Source organism: Capricornis sumatraensis, chromosome 11 (genome assembly GCF_032405125.1).
Source record: "Capricornis sumatraensis isolate serow.1 chromosome 11, serow.2, whole genome shotgun sequence".
NCBI lineage: Eukaryota > Metazoa > Chordata > Mammalia > Artiodactyla > Bovidae > Capricornis > Capricornis sumatraensis.
The window spans coordinates 75,390,944-75,415,748 of NC_091079.1; the positions used below are offsets into that span (position 1 = coordinate 75,390,944).

General features: G+C 39.5%; 1 protein-coding gene across 3 annotated transcripts in view; it reads left to right on the top strand.

Moving 5' to 3' along the window:
* The window catches only part of RSPO2 (R-spondin 2), a 168,843-nt gene that overhangs the window by 68,243 nt on the left and 75,795 nt on the right, over nt 1-24,805 (top strand). For 2 of the 3 annotated variants that reach the window (XM_068983953.1, XM_068983952.1), the window contains one exon: nt 19,638-19,826. The exons of the other annotated variant lie outside the window; for it this stretch is intronic. In XM_068983953.1, coding sequence (XP_068840054.1) covers nt 19,638-19,826 — 189 coding nt within the window. The remainder of the gene's footprint in view (nt 1-19,637; nt 19,827-24,805) is intronic. 3 annotated transcript variants of the gene reach the window in all.

Genomic DNA, 24,805 nt, shown 5'->3' on the forward strand with positions numbered 1-24,805 from the left:
AAGAAAGCTGAATTTCCAGAAAAAAAATTTAGGGGGAAAACAAAGTCCTTCTATAGTCTGCCTAGGGCTCGTGGCCATCAGGTGGGAATCTCTGCTTTATATTCTTTCGAGGCAGAACTGCTATACGTAAATAGTGTCCCCTAGAGTCTGACATGACTGAAGCGACTTAGCCGCAGCAGCGGCGGCAGAGCTTTGTAGTGTACGAGTTCACGTGGTGGCCTTAGAAATGCTTCTATTCCACAGTGATAGACTGATTTTCCCAAAAAGTAGCTAATGTCACCCCAGCCCGCTTGCTTGGGGTGTATGGGCATGCATATATGTGTCTGTGTTTGCACAAGTGCCTGTGTGTATGGGCCTGATAATTGCTTCTTAATGAGAGCAGACAATCCTTCATCATCTGTCTACTGGCTCCTTCTCTTCCTCTTTGGCTCCACTCCTTTTTGAAATATATTGCTCTCAGAGTACGATAAGTAAAAATGAAAAGAATAAAGAGGAAGAAATGTGTCTCTGCAATATCAAGTTGAGCATCCCTGACAATGAAATGGAGACTTAGTGATTACAAAGTGATCAGAGAAGTATCTGTTGACAAAAATTCTTGACAAGTATGACTCCCCATTTCACCACATCAGGAAGCACATAAGGCAACTTGTTCTGTTTTTGGTGGTGATACTCAGTTTGATCCCTTTGTTAATATGGATTCGACCAAATCTCTTCACTATAAAGGCAACTCCCTCCTTTGGAATTAGTAAGTAATCTCCTGGGCAATATTTTTTTCCCAATTAACTTTTACCTAATGGTATTAGTTGATGATGGTCCCTGCCTGAATTAAATGATTGTATCAATGATGGCAAAATGGCATGTCTAATTGTATAGCCTGCCAGGCTCCTCTGTCCATGGAATTTTCCAGGCAAGAATACTGGAGTGGGTTGCCTCCCAGAGATCATCCAGGCCCAGGGATTGAACCTACATTTCCCATGCCTCCTGCATTGCAGGCGGATTCTTTACCCTCTGAGCCATCGAGGAGGAAGCCCAAATTATATGGCCATAGTCATTTAAATGCAGCTTCAAGGATATTCCATAAGAAAACTGGCCTGGATTCTAAAAATCTCAATGTCAAGAAAGACAAAAAATAGTGGGGAAGGTGTTCCAAATTAAAAGGACTAAAGAAACAACCAAATGCAGCCCACAGTTCTTAATTAGTTTCTGGATAGATGGAAAAACAGAACATTGGGTATGGCTGACAAAGTATGGATATAGACAGCATATTAATAATAATGTTTTGTCCATGCTAAATTTCTGAGGTCTGACAATGATATTGTGAATATGTAAGACAATGTTCTTATTCTCCCAAGGTACGTGCAGCATAATTGCATGTGAAGTATTGTGGTGTCTGCAACTTACTTGTATCTTTCTATCTGTAGATCTCTGTGTATATAGAAAGAGACATAGATGCATAGGTAGGGAGAGAAAGCAAGGAATATTATGATGTTTTTAAATAATTAGGCTAATTTTGAAATAACTTGTTCTTAGTGACTTATAAATACCAAGATAAGTGTTTGTATTAATTATTTTAAACTATAAGTGCTTACAATGCTAGTGTCCTAAAGCAACTTCTAGAATCTGGAGTTCTTGAAATTCAGTTTTCCCAACTTATTGAAAATGAGATATTTATTCATGTCTCATCTTTAAAGCCCTCCATTTTTTTCAGGAATCAATTTCTTAATATTAAAAAAAGATATGTTTACTAGGATCTTCTTGCCTATCCCATATTCACTATTTTTTATTAATCTGTGATATTTATCTCTGTTCATGTCTTTATTTTTAATAAATATAAAATGGAAGCAGAAAATAAGTTTTCTGTCTCCTTCATCTACTGTTATATCTTAAAAGTTGAGCTTAACAATGTCATCTTGTTAATTTTGCTCTTAAAAAATGTTTCCCATAAACCATAGGAAACTTTAGCCTTCTTCACATTTCTTTGTGATTTTTCTGTTTTTCTCATGAATATATCCTTTTGTACATGTTTCTTAAATGTTTACGTTCATCAGAGGACTTCCTATGAAGCCTTATTGAATGCTATAGAATAGCATATGATTCATTTTTTTCCTCATTGAGATTATGTAAGTAGAGTATTATTTTGAAAATATCCTCTTAATTCCTTTTCTAACTTAGAAATGTTGGCTGCAAAGCCAATCCTGTATCCTTCCAAACTTAAAAAAGAAATCCATCCTTAAAGTCTTGGATTTTTTTCTACTGTTGCAGTTTCTATATATTCTATACTTATAAACCCTTGAACTGAGAACTTCCTGATGTTCAAGCTGGTTTTAGAAAAGGCAGAGGAACCAGAGATCAAATTGCCAACATCCGCTGGATCGTGGAAAAAGCAAGAGAGTTCCAGAAAAACATCTATTTCTGCTTTATTGACTATGCCAAAGCCTTTGACTGTGTGGATCACAATAAACTGTGGAAAATTCTGAGAAAGATGGGAATACCAGACCACCTGACCTGCCTCTTGAGAAACCTGTATGCAGGTCAGGAAGCAACAGTTAGAACTGGACATGGAACAACAGACTGGTTCCAAAGAGGAAAAGGAGTATGTCAAGGCTGTATATTGTCACCCTGCTTATTTAACTTATATGCAGAGTACATCATGAGAAACGCTGGGATGGAAGAAGCACAAGCTGGAATCAAGATTGCCAGAAGAACTATCAATAACCTCAGATATGCAGATGACATCACCCTTATGGCAGAAAGTGAAGAGGAACTAAAGAGCCTCTTGATGAAAGTGAAAGAGGAGAGTGAAAAAGTTGGCTTAAAGCTCAACATTCAGAAAACTAAGATCATGGCATCTGGTCCCATCACTTCATGGCAAATAGATGAGGAAACAGTGTAAATAGTGTCAGATTTTATTTTGTGGGGGCTCCAAAATTACTACAGACGGTGACTGCAGCCATGAAATTAAAAGATGCTTACTCCTTGGAAGGAAAGTTATGACCAACCTAGATAGCATATTCAAAAGCAGAGACATTACTTTGGCAATAAAGGGTCCATCTAGTCAAGGCTATGGTTTTTCCAGTGGTAATGTATGGATGTGAGAGTTGGACTGTGGTGAAGACTGAGCGCCGAAGAATTGATGCTTTTGAACTGTGGTGTTGGAGAAGAATCTTGAGAGTCCCTTGGACTGCAAGGAGATCCAACCAGCCCATTCTAAAGGAGATCAGTCCTGGGTGTTCACTGGAAGGACTGATGCTAAAGCTGAAACTCCAATATTTTGGCCACCTCATGTGAAGAGTTGACTCATTGGAAAAGGCCCTGATGCTGGGAGGGATTGAGGGCAGGAAGAGAAGGGGACGACAGAGGATGAGATGGCTGGATGGCATCACTGACTTCGATGCACATGAGTTTGGGTGAACTCCAGGATTTGGTGATGGACAGGGCGGCCTGGCGTGCTGCAATTCATGGGGCCACAAAGAGTCGGACATGACTGAGCAACTGAACTGAACATTATAATTCTCAGCAAATGCTTCCTTGTGTTCCAGTTAAGTATTGAGTGTCTCCTTTTGCTGTTTCTGCTGTTGTCTGAAAGGTAGGCCACGCTTTATCTGACATACTAGCACAAAGAGTCCAGCCTCCTCCAACTGTGTGCATGTCCTGTTTCTCTTCTTTGGATATTCTCCTCCAGCTGGCAAACTCCTGGTCTCTCTTCAAGACCCAGGTCATCTTACCACCTGTATCTTAGCTCTCTAGGATGAATCTCTTTCTTCTCTATCCCTACGCACTTGGCAGTGTGCACCGAAAATACAGCTTAAAGTCCACAGCACCTTAGTGAATGAACAACACCACCTTTAAAGGCTCTCTGTGAACAAATCTAGAATAAGTTGAGCACAAACATAACAGATGATTGTACAATGAACAAAATCTGTGATTCCCTATGAATATAAACAAACAAGCAGACCAACAAATGAGGGAGAAGGGAAAGCTCATTCCAACGCCAGAATGCCCCCTGATAAATGGAGAATGACGGAGTTAGAGAATCACCTTCGAGAGTCATCCAAAGAATAGTTGATTCAGGCAAGAATCATTGGGCTACACAGGTGGCTCAGTGGCAAAGAATCCACCTGCAATTCCCGAGACACGAGTTCAGTCCCTGGGTCAGGAAGATCCCCTGGAGGAGGAAATGGCAACCCACTCCAGTGTTCTTGCCTGGAGAATCCCATGGACAGAAGAGCCTGGTGGGCTACAGTGCATGGGGTCCCAAAGAGCTGGACACAACTTAGTGACTGCACAGGCACGCACATCAAGCTAGTTCAGTTTGGTCACTCAGTCGTGTCTGACTCTTTGGGACCCCATGGACTACAGCATGCCAGGCCTCCCTGTCCATCACCAACTCCCAGAGTTTACCCAAACTCATGTGCATTGAGTCGGTGATGCCATCCAACCATCTCATCCTCTGTCATCCCCTTCTCCTCCCACCTTCAGTCTTTCCCAGCATCAGGGTCTTTCTCATCATCAGAGCTGATGAGTCAGCTCTTCTCATCAGGTGGCCAAAGTATTGGAGTTTCAGCTTCAATATCAGTTCTTCCAATGAATATTCAGGACTTATTTCCTTTAGGATAGACTGGTTGGATCTCCTTGCAGTCCAAGAGACTCTCAAGAGTCTTCTCCAACACCATAGTTCAAAAGCATCAATTCTTCAGTGCTTAGCTTTCTTTATAGTCCAAGTCTCATATCCATACATGACTACTGGAAAAACCATAGCCTTGACTAGATGGACCTTTGTTGGCAAAGTAATGTCTCTGCTTTTTAATATGCTTCTAGGTTGGTCATAACTTTCCTTCCAAGGAGTAAGCATCTTTTAATTTCATGGCTCCTCATCAAGGAAGGTTTTAAACCAGTGTGGAAGTTTGAAGAACAGGATGGGTACTTAGTCTCACTATATCTCCTCAAAAAATATGTCTTCTAGAGCAGCAGTTCCCAACCTTTTTGGCACCAGGGACCGGTTTCGTGGAAGACAGTTTGTCCAGTGAGGGGAGGTGGGATGGTTCAGGCAGTAATGCCAGCAATGTGGAGGGGGATGGTGCAGGTAACATGAGTGATGGTTCAGGCAATGTGAGCGATAAAGTGAAAGTGAAGCTATTAGCCTGCTCAGCTGTGTCCTACTCTTTGTAACGCATAAACTGTAGCCTGCCAGGCTCCTCTGCATGGAATTCTCTGGACAAGAATACTGGAATGGGTTGTCATTTCCTTCTCCAGGGGAACTTCCTGATCTAACCCAGGGATCGAACCTGGGTCTCCTGTATTACAGGCAGATTCTCTACCATCAGGGAGCTGCAAATGAAGCTTCGATCAGTTCCTAACAGGTCAAGAGCCAGTATCAGCCCTGGGGTTGGGGCCCCTGTTACAGAGGGCAAAATAGTGACCTGATAATATAGAAACCTGGCAGGTACGACTTTAGCCAAGGGATCAAAATTAGTATTACCAGTATTGCAACCAAATTCATCAAGTGCTTCTTGATCTGCACAGAAAAGGCCATAACATCAGTTCATACGTTATCCCCCAAATGTGAGATCAGTCACTCATAGATATCCTGTAAATAACTGACCTGTTCTCTTCCAAAACATCAAGCTCACAAAAGAGGAACTGTTCCAGAATAAGGGAGACCGATAGGTATGACAGCCTATTGCAACGGATAATCTCGGATGGGATTCTAGGCTAGGAAAAAAGTAGATAAAGGAACAGTGTTGGGATGACTGAATATGCACTGCGGTTAGGATATAGTATTGGATTATATCAATATGGAAGATATTATAAGACAATATCTTGTTTTCGAAATATATATTGAACACTGAAATTTCAGTGTAGAGTAATTTCACTGTAGAATGTAACATCTACAACTTGTACTCAAATGGTTCAGAAAACAGTATATGAATATATTTATATATACAGGCATAAATGTAGGTCTCTATATACAAATACATATCTGCAAACGGGCTTCCCAGGTGGCGCTAGTGGTAAAGAGTCTGCCTGTCAATGCAGGAGATGCCAGAGACACAGGTTCGATCCCTGGGTCAGGAAGATATCCTGGAGAAGGAAAGGGCAGCCCACCCCAGTACTTTTGCCTGGAAAATTCCATGGACAGAGGAGCCTGGTGGGCTACCGTCTATGGGGTCTCAAGGAGTTGGACCCGACTGAGTGAGCACATGTCTGTAAACATGCGCACATACAGTTTTGCCACTTTTTGAGAGTGACCAACTACTATCAACAGTTTTCCAGCAGTGCATGTGCAATTTGCTTTTAGCTTCTTAGGCTTGGACGAGTTAAGGAGAATTATGGCTGGGGGCAGAGGCAAACGGCTCTTGAACTCTGTCACTCTGTGAGTCTGCACCGCTTCACTGCAGTGCATCTTGAAAGTCTAGTTTGACTCATTTGGATGGCGCACAGAGCCTTTCTAATTACATAGGTACACTTGCTGTGTTACATCAAAGGCTCCTTGTCCAGGGCGGGATTTGTCTTCAAAGACAGTGAGGAGAGTGGTCCGTTTGCAGGAAATTGCATGGTTTGGGGGTGATGTTTTTTTGAACTTGTCAATTGGAGATTCCAGTTTTAAAAGTTCTGGCCTTTTGCTGTATGCCCAAACCGTTAAAAGACTTTACATTTATAATTTTGAGGATTTCTCTTTAACTTCTGCCAGAAGAAACCTGTAACGCAGTTTCCCCTATTATCCTTCTTGCTATATCAGCAATTTGACTCAAGTGTTCTTGGGGATGACATCCTAATTTTGTTGATTTATGGGACTTAGTATAGTTCTAGTTATGTTAGGAAAGAATTAGTTTAGTACTCTTAGTGACTAATCATCAAAAGGATGCTTGATTATTTCCTTGTAGCTAAAAACAGAGCACAGGGGCAGTGAGAAAATTACAAGGGTACAGCCTAATTTGAAAGAAAGTTTTCACAGTTTTAATCTTGGTACAATGCATTTTTTCCCTAGGTGCTGTACATATATCTTTTAATGAGGAAATTAAAAGCCTGGCTTTTGAAATCAGAGGTCAGAGCTGGATTTAAATTTGTCACTAACAAAGTGTATGACTTTGGAAAGGTTTCTTAACTCTCTAATCTGTTTATTCCCTTCTGATAAACAGAAATTATGAGTAATAAGCACTACTTTCAAAAATGATGAAAGCATATAGCCTGCAATTTCTCACATAGTGTGTTCCTCTGTGTTCATTTTCTTCTCCTCCCACATTGATTTTCCTCATTTTCATTTCTTCTTGTTCTGAATACACATAACTTCTTAGAACAAGAATGATTAAGTAGCTAGATTTCAAACTAAGGTATTGATTGCTATAAACTTAGCAAACTGACAAAGCATGTTAAAATGAACTTTGATAAATGTTGAATTCAGGTGATTGATTTAAAAATTACAGAGAACTAAACCCTGTGTAGGTCTGAAGATTTAATAGTGAATCTTTCTAATTTTAATTAAGTCTACGTGACATTTCACCCACAGTGACCTAGATCGAGTGTAATAAAGCTTTCACTTTTCATTTTTGCATCATAGTGTATTCCTGAGTAATTGTTATACAATAATGTTTGTCAGCCCTAAGGGTTTGCTAGTGTGTTTTTCGTTAAGACAATATAAATTTATTTTTTATTATCTTCATTTGAAGAGACCTTTCTCTAGGACAGTGTAGCTAACAGTATTCATTCTCAATTTTAAAACCCAGTGGTATAATCCACATCTAAAATACATGGATTGTTTAATCTGGTTAGTTATGACACTGGTGGTTCTTGAGGGCTGTGTTTATGACACCAAATAAGCTATCCAATTGACTTCCCATTTATTGTCTTACAATTAAAATCGTGAAATAAGCAGGAGTCAGTTTCTATTCTAGGAAGCACATGGTACATGAGAGACAGTTGAGTAACTTGTACACGGTGAGAATTCCATCATACCTTGTTTCTGGGATGACCCAGAGAGATGGTATGGGGAGGGAGGTGGGAGGGGTTCAGGATTGGGAACATGTGTACACACGTGGTGGATTCATGTTGATGTATGGCAAAACCAATACAATATTGTAAAGTAAAAAAAAAAAATATGAAAAATTAAAAAATAAAAAAATTTAAAAAATTAAATAAAAAACCAATTTAATCTTTGGAAGGGGCAGTTTCCTATAGGCAGTTGGGTAGGTCAGACACTATGGCACTTAGCTTACAGTATTTAGGAAGTATGCATAACTTATTTTGAAATACTGTTAGTATAAGAAGTATTTAAATACTTTATGGAATAGAAGTGCAGCTCTGTTTATGGGCAGTTTTTTTTTTTTTATTTAAATAATTGGATTATCTCCTTGTGTAAACTTGGACTCATGTGAAAGTGGTGGTTTCACAATCTTCATAAATGTATATATTTAGATCTGTCCATGTTTGAGTTACCATTAGCACCAACATTCTGTCAACATTTCCACAGGGTCTTTTAAGTATGTTAAGAAAGTCCCAGCCAACCCTTGAAGTGAGTAATCTATACTGCACAGCAGTTTCTAGGCACGGCTGAGAGGATCCCACACATTCTAACTTTAAACTTACGTATCTTCTGGCATTAGAACAGTTTGATGAAGTAATTTTTTCTTCCTCTGTCCAGATTCAAGCTGGTGGCTTATTTTATACAATGTAAGATATATCTTCCTAGGTTTCAAAACATCATATAACTTTGGGCAAATGAGCAATCTCAAAGCATCTTATATTGTTCTCTGACTTCATCACCTAATGAATGTTAATGGCCATAGCTGTTGTAGAAACTGAAGAGCTTATGCCTTTGCCCATGTTAATAGTTTAGTTTGGGGATGAGCATGTTCATATCCTTAATTGTACATTTTCCCCCATTATCTGTCAGAGTTAACATTTAGCCTGGGAATATGCATTCAGATTTTTGTGTCAGAGTTTGTGGTGGGAGTGAGGGGAAGAGGAATAATTCTTAAAGGGCTTGACTTCGACAGTGAGTGTTCATTATGAGAAATACTTCACTCTTTGGGGAATTGTATATGCTTACTTGAGGGCTCATGATTTTAATTTTTCATTAGCATCTATACATAGCCACTTTCATATTTGCTTGGGTCTTCTTACTTGATGTTGGATGTTAATGACTGTTTTTGGAAAAATGTTTCTGGGTCTCATTTATTCAAATTCTTACATTCTGCTTGATGGTTAGTGGATGAGTGCATAGAACTGGCACATCAGAGTGCTCATTTCAACCTTCCATGAGCTTCTAGAACTCAGTCAGTTCAGTTCAGTTCAGTCACTCAGTCGTGTCCGACTCTTTGCGACTCCATGAATCGCAGCACGCCAGGCCTCCCTGTCCATCACCATCTCCCGGAGTTCACTCACACTCACGTCCATCGAGTCCGTGATGCCATCCAGCCATCTCATCCTCTGTCGTCCCCTTCTCCTCCTGCCTTCAATCCCTCCCAGCATCAGAGTCTTTTCCAATGAGTCAGCTCCTCGCATGAGGTGGCCAAAGTACTGGAACTTCAGCTTTAGCATCATTCCTTCCAAAGAAATCCCAGGGTTGATCTCCTTCAGAATGGACTGGTTGGATCTCCTTGCAGTCCAAGGGACTCTCAAGAGCCTTCTCCAACACCACAGTGCAAAAGCATCAATTCTTCAGCATTCAGCCTTCTTCACAGTCCAGCTCTCACATCCATACATGACCACTGGAAAAACCATAGCCTTGACTAGACGGACCTTAGACGGCAAAGTAATGTCTCTGCTTTTGAATAGACTATCTAGGTTGGTCATAACTTTTCTTCCAAGGAGTAAGCGTCTTAATTTCATGGCTGCAGTCACCATCTGCAGTGATTTGGGAGCCCCTCAAAATAAAGTCTGACACTGTTTCCACTGTTTCCCCATCTATTTCCCATGAAGTGATGGGACCAGATGCCATGATCTTCATTTTCTGAATGTTGAGCTTTAAGCCAACTTTTTCACTCTCCTCTTTCACTTTCATCAAGAGACTTTTTAAAAAGCTCCTCTTCACTTTCTGCCATAAGGGTGGTGTCATCTGCATATCTGAGGTTGTTGATATTTCTCCCAGCAATCTTGATTCCAGCTTGTGTTTCTTTCAGTCCAGCGTTTCTCATGATGTAGTCTGCATAGAAGTTAAATAAGCAGGGTGATAATATACAGCCTTCACGTACTCCTTTTCCTATCTGGAACCTGTCTGTTGTTCCATATCCAGTTCTAACTGTTGCTTCCTGACCTGCATACAGATTTCTCAAGAGGCAGGTTAGGTGGTCTGGTATTCCCATCTTTTTCAGAATTTCCCACAGTTTATTGTGATCCACACAGTCAAAGGCTTTGGCATAGTCAATAAAGCAGAAATAGATTATTTCTGGAACTCTCTTGCTTTTTCCACGATCCAGCGGATGTTGGCAATTTGATCTCTGGTTCCTCTGCTTTTCTAAAACCAGCTTGAACATCAGGGAGTGCACAGTTCACGTATTGCTGAAGCCTGGCTTGGAGAATTTTGAGCATTATTTTACTAGCATGTGAGATGAGTGCAATTGTGCAGTAGTTTGAGCATTCTTTGGCGTTGCCTTTCTTTGGGATTGGAATGAAAACTGACCTTTTCCAGTCCTGTGGCCACTGCTGAGTTTTCCAAATTTGCTGGCATATTGTGTGCAGCACTTTCACAGCAGCATCATTCAGGATTTGAAACAGGTCAACTGGAATTCGATCACCTCTACTAGCTTTGTTCGTAGTGATGCTTTCTAAGGCCCACTTGACTTCACATTCCAAGATGTCTGGCTCTAGATGAGTGATCACATCATCATGATTATCTGGGTCGTGAAGATCTTTTTTGTCCAGTTCTTCTGTGTATTCTTGCCACCTCTTCTTAATATCTTCTGCTTCTGTTAGGTCCATATCATTTCTGTCCTTTATCGAGCCCATCTTTGCATGAAATATTCCCGAGGTCTCTCTAATTTTCTTGAAGAGATCTCTAGTCTTTCCCATTCTGTTCTTTTCCTCTATTTCTTTGCATTGATCACTGAAGAAGGCTTTCTTATCTCTTCTTGCTATTCTTTGGAACTCTGCATTCAGATACTTATATCTTTCCTTTTCTCCTTTGCTTTTCACCTCTCTTCTTTTCACAGCTATTTGTAAGGCCTCCCCAGACAGCCATTTTGCTTTTTCGCATTTCTTTTCCATGGGGATGGTCTTGATCCCTGTCTCCCGTACAATGTCACGAACCTCATTCCATAGTTCATCAGGCACTCTATCTATCAGATCTAGGCCCTTAAATCTATTTCTCACTTCCACTGTGTAACCATAAGGGATTTGATTTAGGTCATACCTGAATGGTCTAGCATTTTTCCCTACTTTCTTCAATTTGAGTCTGAATTTGGTAATAAGGAGTTCATGATCTGAGCCACAGTCAGCTCCTGGTCTTGTTTTTTTTGACTGTATAGAGCTTCTCCATCTTTGGCTGCAAAGAATATAATCAGTCTGATTTCGGTGTTGACCATCTGGTGATGTCCATGTGTAGAGTCTTCTCTTGTGTTGTTGGAAGGAGTGTTTGCTATGACCAGTGCATTATCTTGGCAGAACTCTATTAGTCTTTGCCCTGCCTCATTCCGCATTCCGAGGCCAAATTTGCCTGTTACTCCAGGCGTTTCTTGACTTCCTACTTTTGCATTCCAGTCCTCTATAATGAAAAGGACATCTTTTTTTGGGTGTTAGTTCTAAAAGGTCTTGTAGGTCTTCATAAAATTGTTCAACTTCAGTTTCTTCAGCGTTACTGGTTGGGGCATAGACTTGGATAACTGTGATTCTAGAACTCAGTGGTGCCAAACTCTCAGGATCAGGACCTGATGGGTACTGATTAAAAACAAACAAACAAAAAACACTTAGTTACCTTGCATTGCAATGTAACATGTGCATTCCGAAGCTTTTTTGGGAAATCTGTGGCTTACATCACCAGATGTGTAACCTGCATCTGCTTCAGCTGCTTACTTTACGGTGAACTATGTTGAAACGATCAGAGAAGGCAATGGCACCCCACTCCAGTACTCTTGCCTGGAAAATCCCATGGATGGAGGAGCCTGGTTGGCTGCAGTCCATGGGGTTGCTAAGAGTTGGACACGACTGAGCAACTTCACTTTCACTTTTCACTTTCATGCATTGGAGAAGAAAATGGCAACCCACTCCAGTGTTCTTGCCTGGAGAATCTCAGGGACGGGGGAGCCTGATGGGCTGCTGTCTCTTGGGTTGGACAGAGTTGGACATGACTGAAGCGACTTAGCAGCAGCAGCATGTTGAAAGGATACTGCTTTGTCTCAAGGTAAAATGTGTTGCACCAAAGTAATTTTTCCTGATGATTGCAGTGACTGCTTTGGTGCAACATTTCAATTTCCTCCAGTTTTAGCAGACTGCCTTGAATATTAATGATGATTTGTTAAATTAGAAGGGGAATGTGTTTATTGTTTTCTGAATAGGTCCATGTGCCCTCAAACAAACTCATGTAAGATTCCATCCACATTTATTTTGCAACCATATCTTAGTTCGTCATCTTTGTTTGACCTGCATTCTGAGTATTCTGGGCTTCCCTGGGACATCTTAGTTCAGACTTGAAGCATGCATGACACATGCCTCATACAAGCTTTCTGCTTTCTTGTAATGTGTTTTTAAAAAAATATCCCATCTGGTTAACCACACAACAGCCATGGCTAATCTTGGTTGTAAATGTATTTCTGAGGTGCCAATCTATGAGGATTATGACTCATGTGGTGCTAGCACTCGAGAGGAATTAGGAGTTTACAGCTGTGGTCTTTTTCCTCTTTTTTTTGTGACGATATTAGCACTTCATGTGTTAAAATAAACGTGTAACTCTACTTAACTTTCTCCCTCCATATTTTAAAATCGTCTAGTAGATTTGAGTTTTTGTACAGTAAGATACATACTGTGGTAGGAGCAGAAAAATCATCTAATTAAATTCCTTTAATCCTGATGTCATTGAGAATATTACCTGGTATTTCGGTAAAAAATCTGCCTGCAATGTAGGAGACCTTGATTCAATTCCTGGGTCAGGAAGATCCCCTGAAGAAGGGATAGGCTACCTACTCCATTATTCCTGGGCTTCTCTGGGTGTCTCATATGGTGAAGAATCTGCCTGCAATGTGGGAGACCTGGGCTGGGAAGATCCTCTGGAGAAAGGAATGGCTACCCACTCCAGTGTTCTGGCCTGGAGAATTCCATGGACAGAGGAGCCTGGCAGGCTACAGTCCATGAGATCGCAAAGAGTCAGACATGACTTTCTTACAGAAAGTGAAAGTATAAAGTGAAAGTGAAATCACTCAGTTGTGTCGGACTCATTGCGACCCCATGAACTGTAGCCTACCAGGCTTCTCTGTCCGTGGGATTTTTCAGGCAAGAATACTGGAGTGAGTTGCCATTTCCTTCTCCAGGAGATCTTCCTGACCCAGGGATTGAACCTGGGTCTCCCGCATTATAGGCAGACACTTTATGGTCTGAGCCACCAGGGAAGTCCTTAGGGAAGTCATCACTTGCAGAGATGATTTCAATATTTTGGGAGGCTTATAAAATTTTAGAAGTATTGTTTTCCTAAGGAATACTTCTGAAGTTAGGGATATATCGAGTCTTTCATTCCTAATTGACATGTTTTAGGTCGATAAACAATGATATTATTAATTATTGACTAATAACATTTTCAGACACCCAATGGATATGGGTTTCTCAAAGCTTCTTGGAGAAGCTAAAAGTTTCATAAGTCTTTTTCCTAAAAATATTGGTATCTATTGAAGCACTCACAACAAAAGATAAAAAAATGATTGTCAGAAGGTGTGTTTCAATTCTACAGGTTATGAAACTTTTGAATCGTTGGCACAGGTTTGCCCTTCACATTTTTTTTTTCCTAGACTAAACTCATGTTATTTTAGCTCCTCTAAAACTTCAGTGGACATTTAGAAACTTACCTCTGTCAGAGCTTTATTAAAATTGTTCATTTTAACATCTGTTTTCTAAGGCATGATTGTAATGGTGAATATCTAGCATGTTAAAACCTGTTGTCTTTGCATCAAAGATCAGATTACATATTTCATTTTTATCAACATTTAAAATTGATTGGCTATTTCTCATTTTGGTCAAATTTTGCATGGCTTGTTCATTCATAATCTTGATGGCTTAGTCAAGTTTGAGCTTGGTAGTGTACATGATTACAGGATTTTTTTTAATCCCAGTGATGTCAAGTTCTAGTGGAAGGATCTAGGCCCAACTTGATTTGTATAGGATCTGACAGGCAAGTTCTCTATTATTGGTGCCAGAGGTAGGGTTTTTGTTTCCAAATATGTATCTTAAATTTGGAATTGGGTGGAGATAAATGTTAGCAATTTTGTGATAGGATGGATCAATGAAGTTAATAATAAGTGTTCATTTTTTTTTTTGAAAAGCTGTTGAACTTGTGACATTATTTAACTTGAAACTATGGAATGAGGCTAAGATGCTATGCTAACAACCTATTGTTCAGTCTCATTATATTCAGAATTAGAAATCTGTACCCTTTGTCAGGAATGGATGCTTTCAGCTAGTAAGAATTTAGATTTCTTCTTGTTTGGCAGGGCTTACAACAGAAACAGGGAAACACTTTTAAGAAGTATTAGGAGCATATTAGAAACAGATGGGCATTCAGCACCTACATAAAATGTTCTATGGGATAAAATGTGTATAACTGGGTTTGATTTAACAAAGTATCAAACTTAAAATATCAGGATTCATAAAAAACCAAACTTACTTTGCAATTTAAGAGGAATACAAATCACGTGATTAGAATTAAGAGTGAAGAGTTTTACTTAGGCTGTTTTTTTTTCTCCTTGTGTACTTATTAGTGATATAAGGAATTGTTACCTGGTTTTTGCCTCATGAGTTTTTGTTTTCTATACCAGTATATTCCTTTTCCCGTCAAGGAGATATGTGTGGATTTGTGTTAATACCACTGTCTAACACCTTTTAGAGGATTTTTAATGTTTTATGTGATATATTTCACCCTTAGAATTTTGGGTGGGTCTAGATTTATAAAAGTGTTTTGGTTGGAATGATGAGGCCCTGGATCTCAGCAGGCTTCAGGGTTGGAAAAGTTGAAGCTTACGGGGAGAGCAAATAAACATGGTCTTCAAAGCTGGGAATTAAGATCTGTTTATTCACCTGCACACTTGAATTAAATCTCATAGAAATAGGCTGAGCCATTTGACTTATTAAGATCCTGACAAAATAAATTACTCTAGTCATGTTTAAAGGTCTAATTTTTGCTTGGCTTTAGATATATAGAGATAGGTGTACGTGTGTGTATGTTAGTCGCTCAGTCACGTCTGACTCTTTGCGACCCCATGGACCATAGCCTGCCATTTCTGTCCATGAAATTCTCCAGGCAAGAGTACTGGAGTGGGTTGCCACATCCTCCTCCAGGGGATCTTACCAACCCAGGGATTGAACCCAGGCCTCCTGCATTGCAGGCAGATAGATGCTTTACCATCTGAGCTACTAGGGAAGCTCAGAGATTGGTATAGTCACCATATAATGGATGAAGAAGTTCATCCATTGAACTTGTTGAATTTAGCTGCTGATTTACAACACAGAGGAGACCAGGATAGTTGACACTGGACAGTGGTTAATTAAACCGAAAAATGTGTTTGAGGTTTGGGCCATGAAGCTTCAAACTGCAAAAATTACATGTGTTCTTATCCTTCAGCTTTGAGGAGCACTGCTGAAGTTTGGGGCAAGGAAAGAGAGAGCACTCACAGCTGGGTGTGGCTCACATCACTTTTGTTTTAAGAGGATTCCTCTTACGTAGGGTTATAATGATATCTAAGGTATGGACTCAGGTAAGTATTCCCTACTTCATTTTCATTGTCAGTTAAGGTTCAAGTAAATAAAGCAATGCATTTACTGATTTTAAGAAAACCTTTTTAAAAATGTGGAGTACACTTTGTTGACTCTGAAATCTTTGTGGTCAAGATGAAAGCTGACTTCTGATACATAAAACAAAACAAAACAAAAAGCCTTTAATTTATAATGATTCTCTTAGCTCTGTAATTCTCTTTTCTCCATCTTTCTTGCTATGGAGTGTGATTTATAGTGATAGCTCTGTGTTTAACTTTTGAACTTTCAGTATAGCTTCACTTTTACTTTGTGATGACTGTGGTCCAGAGAACCTTCTCCTTAAACTATTTTGCTACATATGTAAATCTTCCAAATTCTCTTTTTACTTATGAAGCTGTTTGGGATATGGATAACCTTGACATTACAGGTTCATATTTGTAGTTAAGTTGCAGGGCAAAAGGCACCAGTGAACTACTGCAGAGCGCTCTGCGATGTGGGGCTGCCTTTTGCTGAGCTCTAGCCAGCAGCTCCTGTCTTTGCCTTAGTCTCCTGGTTGTTCCTACTTAAAGGCTTTTTTTTTTTTCCTCCACAAGAGAGTCATGAGAGTCATAAATTACATCTCCAAATATCATGCCAGAAGGGTCTTTCTGCTTAAGGTGGGTTATGTTCTTAGACAGCCCTGAAAATTAAATGATCTGGGTTCTCCCCAGTCACCACTTCCTCTGCCAAAGTCATTTCATCCATCACAGAGCTGCTGAGTCTTTCTGATTCTGTTCCCTTCGCTCATGTTCTACACCCTACCCACCCTACTCTGTCTTTACCTCCTTCTTGCATGGAAGTTAGTCTGTGTTCCAGTTTTTGAAATATATATTGATTCCTTACACCCTGCTCTGAACAATAATAACAAAATCTTAGAATAAAACCCCTTCAGAGGCATCTGGGAAAATTGTAAATAGTCTAGGCTTATTTCCAGGGGCTTCACTGATGGCTCAGATGGTAAAGAATCCATCTGCAATACAGGACATCTGGGTTTGATCCCTGGATCAGGAAGATTCCCTGGAGAAGGGAAAGGCTACCCACTCTATTATTCTTGCCTGGAGAATTCCATGGATAGAAGAGCCTGGCGGGCTACAGTCCAGAGTCAGACATGACTGAGCAACTAATACATTCACTTTCACTTTATATTTCCAGTCAGCTAAGTGAAAACGCTTTATAAATTGTGATTATTTCATGAGAGTAAGGCAGAATAGAAATCTTATGATGAGAATAGAAGCAGAAAAACGGACCCTACAGTAGAATGGAGAGGGAAGTAGAGAAAGATAGGTGGGGCAGAGGGTAGGGTGGTTAGGGTGTCTAAGCTAGAGGTAGCAAGGGCCTGACCTATAAGAAGATTAGTGGAAATCACAAGAGTAAGGGTTCAGACTACATCTTCAGAAGACATTATCATGGGAGCTAGAAGAGGAAGAAAACTTTCAGTAATGACCCAGACACAGGAGCTGGGAGGACCAGCGACTGAGGATGAGGTCTTGAATCGAGGCTCTGAAAACTGGTTGTGGTCTTCATAAAAACAGTGTTGGGCATACTTGAATGAATGGTGTTGGTGGGTAGAGGCTACAGATAAAACTGACACTTCCAAGAAACATGAGTGATATTGGTCTGGTTCATTGGTAGGAGAGGATGCTCACAACCTGATGAAATTTGAGCAATTATCATACTTCATGTAAAGTCTGATCACAGTTATGAAAAATCCCAGTTACATATTATAACTGTTGTATAAGTGTACATATATAAAGGGGTATCTGGAAAGTTTATGATTTTATTAAGAATTCTATATGAGAAGGTGACTTTCCATTTGATTTGATTCTTTTTTGCTCCACAGTTGCAGGTTAAAGAAAATAAGTGGTAAATAAGAAATTAGTTGGGAAGCATAGATAGGCTTGCAAGCAAGAAAAAGTCCATAAGATAGATTCACTATGTAGATAAAAGCAGTTGAACAGTTGATAGAACAAAGTCCTAGAATAGGTGGGAAGAAGCAGACCTCAGTGGCCAATGCAAAGGGTTATCTTGGCCTTGGTTTCTGATCCTGAGTACCTTAGTTCTTTTTTGGCTCCTTCTCTGAAATGTTAGGTTAAGCCCTTGTTTTGGTGATCTCTCTGGAGGAGAGACTGTAAGAACAATCAGGGAACCCAGGAGAAGTGGGGAGAGAGTGTTTGTGGAACTGAAACCTAAGAAGAACTGCTCCAAGTAGAAGTAAATATATTGGATACTGAAACATTTTAAGTAAAGGATGGGTGTGGTATACAGCATACTTCGTGGTATTGCTGCTAGTCTGAATACTGAATGTTTATTTCTTATGCAATAAAGATTATATGTAGGGCAAATAGGATTGTAGTCTCAAAGTGGAAAGTTTCAATAATTGATGAATTTTCTATTCCTTCTTAAGACTTTTGTGGGCTAACTCAGTAAAATGAAGTCAGTGTGGCCTTATATATCTTGTTGTATTTATGACCTTGCTTGGTATAAGGATAACTAAAAGTTACATGAATTTTTCATATGTTAGAAATTATATTGGGATTTCAGGTTGTATCATTTTTTAATTTTATACCAGGACTAGAAACAGAATGCATTCTTTTAATTATCCTTTTTGGCACTAACTGTAGTGAACTTCATGAGGTTTATATATTTCAGATGCTATTTTTTTTCTTACATGTTTCTTACCTTTTGTGGTACAGTTCTTTAAAACTATTTTCTAGCTGAGTCCCTCTCCCAGTCTACCATTCAACTTGTCCATAAGTTTTTTTTCAGGTTTAGAGTTTTAATTTTTCTCATTTGCATATTTTATGATACTGTTTCTTCCTGCACGTGATTTCTAGTCATTCCATCCCTTCCAATATGCTAAAGATACTCACTTTAAGGTTACTTTCATATTGTTCTTTCTTATTCTTTAGGTATGAAATCTTTTACTCAGACCGATTGTTCCTCATGGGGGTTTGCCTGCACATGTGATTTGTTCATTTTGATGTTAAGGTGGTTTTCCTTAAGTCCCAGGTGTCAGGGTTGCAGAAAATTTCTGTAGGGTCATTTCATACTTTTTTTTTTCTTTATGGATATTCCTGGATCTAACCTCTTGACTTAGAAACCCCATACTACATTGATGATTTGAACTTGTATCCCACACTCGGATGTCTCATAGATTTGGTGTAGTTATTTCTCATGGGTTATATTTTCCTCTCCTCCTGTATGCCCCCTAATCCAGGGTTGGAAACGTTTTCTCTGGCCAGTTGGAGGTGGGGCTCCCAACACTTGTTTCATGGACAAACAGCCTTCATGACTCCACTCTGCACAGAACCAAATGTTAGCTCTTTACATGCACACTTCTTTACTTATTTACATGGAAGTATAGTTCTCACAATGCTGTTAGTTTCGTGTTTACAGCAATGTGACTTGCCACGCATGTTTTCTTGGTTTGGACTCAGGACCCTAACATGAGGTCTGCCTCTGTCTGCTTCAACATCTCCAGCCATTTAGTTTTGAGCTTTCAGCCGCAAGTCTGCCTCTGGGTTTCCTTTTTGTTGCTAAGTTCGGTTGTGTTTTAACCTTTTTGTTTTTTTCTAAATGGCAAAGGTTATTTTGTTTAGCATTTCTATGTGATTAGAGCAAAAGGAAAAGAGATACTTGTCTTTCCAGCATGTTGTGCTGACCAGAGTCTGACCGTATTCATATTTAAGCACGTATTCTGTTTTCTTTTACAGCTGGTTATGTATCAAATCCCATTTGCAAGGGTTGCTTGTCTTGTTCAAAGGACAATGGGTGCAGCCGATGTCAACAGAAGTTATTCTTCTTTCTTCGAAGAGAAGGCATGCGCCAGTACGGAGAATGTCTGCATTCCTGCCCATCCGGGTACTATGGACATCGAGCCCCAGATATGAACAGATGTGCAAGTAAGCAGTTGACTTTCGTCCACCCTATTTTACTGCTTATGCAACTTAGGGGGAGTTAAAAGTTGAAAATTTTGATTAAGTATGTTTTTAATGTACTACAGAAATAGTTTAAGCTTCAACTTAAAAATGAGTGGGGTGCAATAAGAACACTTTTACTTTATCTTTTGTATAGAAATGTATTGTCCGTGGGGCTTCCCTGGTGGCTCCCTGGGTTGGGAAGATTCCCTGGAGAAGGAAATGGCAACCCACTCCAGTATTCTTGCCTGGACAATTCCATGGACAGAGGAGCCTCGCAGGCTACAGTTCATGGGGTCGTAAAAGAGGTGGACACTACTCAGCGACTAAACAACAATGAACATTGTACATACACTTTTAAGATTACATAAGTACTTTTTCATAACATGTGTCTTGGACACAAACATGGTAGGCAGATCTTTGTAAGACATACTTGCTTAGCACTTATCAAAAAATAAAGGACTTTAAATACCTTTATACTGGGAACATCCTCTTGAGTTTTACCACAGTATCTGAGGCTTCTTTTTCCTCTTATACTTAAGTTTGTAATACCCGAATTAGTCTAATCTGTAATTTAATACATTAATTTAAAGCACCATTACTGATAAAAGATGTAATGAAAATATTTAGTTTACTTCAAAGTATTTTAAGTTTAGCAACTACAAAAAGGTCATTAGGGAATGTCATTCTATGGATAGGAATGCAAGTACAATTTTTAAATTCAAAAATCATTTATCATTATAGCATGATTCTAAACTTCTAGGTAGATGGTAGAAATTGGAGTTTAAAAAATGCAATGACAAAGGAACATCCTCTTTTTTAAACAGCTCAAATTTTAGAGGATAGAATGGGTAAGGAGAAGGGGAACATGGAGTGAAATGACAGATGGGTAAGAAGTTTAATCATAATTCAATGTACTAAGCACAAGATCAGCAGGCAACCAATGTGTTATGGGAGTGACTTAATTACCTCTAACACATTGTGCATGACTGTTAAATCAGCTGAGGTCTTTAGGTAAGAAGAGTGTTTGAGTTTTATCGTCCAAGGACAATGTTATTTTGGAAGGAGGCACAACTAATAGAGGAAGATTAAATGGAATCTGGGAGGAAGAAACAACACGTTTGAAAAAATAATGTGTTTGGGCGATGAGAAGTCTCATTTATGGTGCTATTGGCATCTTGACAAGGCACAAGTCCTGCACTGCTGGTCATTGAGCATGCTTAGTCTCTGCTCCTTAAATAATCTTCATTCCCCCAAATCACCATGAGAATAAAAGTCATCCCCAGACATTTCCCAACACCTCCTAGGGGAGCAGTACCACCCCTGGAGAAGAACCACTGAGTAGTATGTGCTTTGTGTGAGGTATGGTTGGAATTGAGGATGAAAAAGGAGGCTTGAGTGCAAATAATAAAGTTCTTGAGTGCCATGTTAAGAAGTCTGGATGTTATCTGAGGGTTTTGAGCAGGCTGTGAACTAGAGCAATTGCTTTATTTAAGATAATTCTTGCAGAAGTGCAGGAGATGAGTTGGAGAAGCCTACTGTAACAATTGCAGATGTGAAATCTTGTTCTGATGAGAAGTATGTGGGCAGTGAATTTCAGAGATTTAGAATCAATGAGACTTAGTAACTAACTAATTTCAGAGTGCAGAGAGAACCAAATTTGATCATAGGGTTTCTGGCTAAGGTGATTGGCTGAATAGTTTTGCCATTAGCACAGATAGAAATATATAGTGTTACAGGAAATTTGCATGTATTGATACTTCCATTTCATAGAATTATTTGGATTAATAACTAGACAGACATAGCTCCCCCAAAGTATCAATACATAGATCAAATTTTTCAAATATGTACCTTATCCTTAAAGTGTATGATTTGAGGTAGCTAATAATGTGTATTCTCATAGTTTTTGAACCACCCGTAGGAGAATGGGGCCAACTTGAAATGGATTCCCGTTCAGATTGCTTTCGACCACCTATGTGGTGGCGGTGGGGATCTGAGCCCATGAATGATCTGTGCGGGTGCTTATTCTAGACGAACAGTGTACAGGGAAGATGAGACAAGAGTTCAGGTGGCTCGGCATTTATTCCAAGTTCTATGCTTAGCATTCTATACACTGGGTATGGACAGGAGGGTGGCCATTAATGTTTTGCTCCATCTGGGACGCTGGGGACCGAAAGTGGCTGCTCTTAACAACTATGCAGGGACATGAGGCATAAACCAGGACTGTCTTAGGCAAACTGGAATGGGTAGTCATTCAGCAATATCTCAGGCTATCAACAGGGTCTTCCTTAGAGAGACACTCTGAGACAGGGGTTAACACATACATTTTGGCTAAGGTGACCCCTTTTCTCAGAAACAGGGAGGAGAGCAGTGACTGTAAATCAGCCTTAGAAAGAGAATCTCCATGTGAAAATGGGTTTGCCATGGTTATACTTATTGTAAGTGAATGCGATCAATGTTGCAATTGACTGACCTAGAAATCATTACTTATTTGGTACAAGCAGGAAGTGCTTATTAACAAGGCTCCTGTGAAGCAAAGTGAAAGTGGAAGATTATTTCTTAATTCTCAGTGTATGACTCCAGATGACCATGGTCTGTTCTTAGTAATATTGGCTCTTTTTCATGGGTACTTGGCATATGTTGCATGCTATTTATATTTTTTACGGAGGATGATACACTCCACTCTATTTATTTAGATTCTTTTGCCATATATAGGCCATTACAGTTTTGAGAAGAGTGTCCTGTGCTATGAGCAGGTTCTTATTAGTTATCTATTTTACATATAGTAGTGTGTATATGTTGATCCTAATCTCCGAATTTATTCCTCCCCCTACTTATCCCCTGGTAACCATGGATTTGTTCTCTACATCTGTGACTCTCCTTCTGGTTTGTAACTCACTTCATTTGTACCCTTTTCTAAGTTTCCACATATAAGCCGTATCATATGATATTTGTCTTTCTGAGTCTGACTTCAGTCAGTATGACAATCTCTAGGGCCTTCCGTGTTACTGCAAATGGCACTATTCTGTTCTTTTCTTTTTAAATTTTTATTTTTACTTTATTTTGCTCTACAATACTGTATTGGTTTTGCCATACATTGACATGAATCCGCCACGGGTGTACGTGAGTTCCCAATCCTGAGCCCCCCTCCCACCCCACATCATCTCTCTGGATCTTGCCCGTGCACCAGCCCCAAGCATCCTGTAACCTGTATTGAACGTAGACTGGCAATTCGTTTCTTACATGATAGTATACATGTTTCAATGAAATTCTCCCAAATCATCCCACCCTCTGCCTCTCCCACAGAGTCCAAAAGTCCTGGCTGACTAATATTCTGCCTTCTTTTCTTGACATTTTGTTTCTGTGCATATTTATGTCTTTCTTTCCTTACAAATGTTTCATCCTGTCTTGTAATTTGTTTTTACTTGATGCGTTATGAACATTTTTCCTTGTCATTAAATATGAGTGCGTGTTTTCTACTTAATAGATGACAATAATATATCTAGCTAATCATCTATTGAAAATTTGCTTTCAGTTTTTACCATCATAAGCAGTTATATGAAGAATTTCCTTGTATATAGATTCTTCTGTTTATACACACATATGTAGTATTATGCATTTTTCTGATTTATTTTCATAAGATAAACTTTTAAACATAGCATATTTCCCCAGCTTTATTGAGATATAATTGAGATACAAGCATAATGCAAATTTCAAAGATTTTTTTTCATATATATTGCTAAATGGTCTTCTGGAAAAGTTGTGCCTGTTTACATATTTACTGAGAGCAGACATTTTCCCTTGCTTCTCACCAACAATGGGTACTAATGACAAAAAGTATAAAACACTTTTTTCTTTTAATATGCTTTTCTGTGATACAAATGCTCAACATTCAGAAAACTAAGATCATGGCATCTGGTCCCATCACTTCATGGCAAATAGATGGGGAAACAGTGGAAACAGTGGCTGACTTTATTTTTCTGGGCTCCAAAATCACTGCAGATGGTGATGGCAGCCATGGAATTAAAAGATGCTTACTCCTTGGAAGGAAAGTTGTGACCAACCTAGACAGCATATTAAAAAGCAGAGACATTACTTTGCCAACAAAGGTCCGTCTAGTCAAGGCTATGGTTTTTCCAGTACTCATGTATGGATGTGTGAGTTGGACTATTAAGAAAGCTGAGCACAGAAGAATTGATGCTTTGAACTGTGGTATTGGAGAAGACTCTTGAGAGTCCCTTGGACTGCAAGGAGATCCAATTAGTCCATCCTAAAGGAGATCAGTCCTGGGTGTTCATTGGAAGGACTGATGTTGAAGCTGAAACTCCAATACTTTGGCCACCTGATGCGAAGAGCTGACTCATTGGAAAAGACCCTGATGCTGGGAAAGATTGAGGGCAGGAGGAGAAGGGGATAACAGAGGATGAGATGGTTGGATGGCATCACCAACTCGATGGACATGGGTTTGGGTGGACTCCGGGAGTTGGTGATGGACAGGGAGGCCTGCTGTGCTGCATTTCGTGGGGTCGCAAAGAGTCAGACACGACTGAGCAGCTGAACTGAACTGATGATACAAATGGAGGTAAACATTTATTTTTCACATAAATATTGGCATTGTAGAATATTTGCCAGAATCATTGGCCTTCGTTTTCCATCTATTTGCACAACTGTTTCCTTAGTAATATAAATAAAAACTTCAAATGAAGTGTAAAAGAGAATGATATATTCACAGATCATAAATGGAGCATTCCATGAATTACCACAAAGTGGACACACATATGGTACCACTACTCGAGAATAAATGTTAACAGCACTCCCAAGAACCCTCATTGTATCCTTACCAATTACTCCCCTTTCTCCTCTTTCAACAAAACTGGTATCCTGACTTGTAACGAAAACCATGCAAAAGCTTATTCATGACAACGCTAATTATACTAGCTACAAATTGGAAACAACTCAAGTGT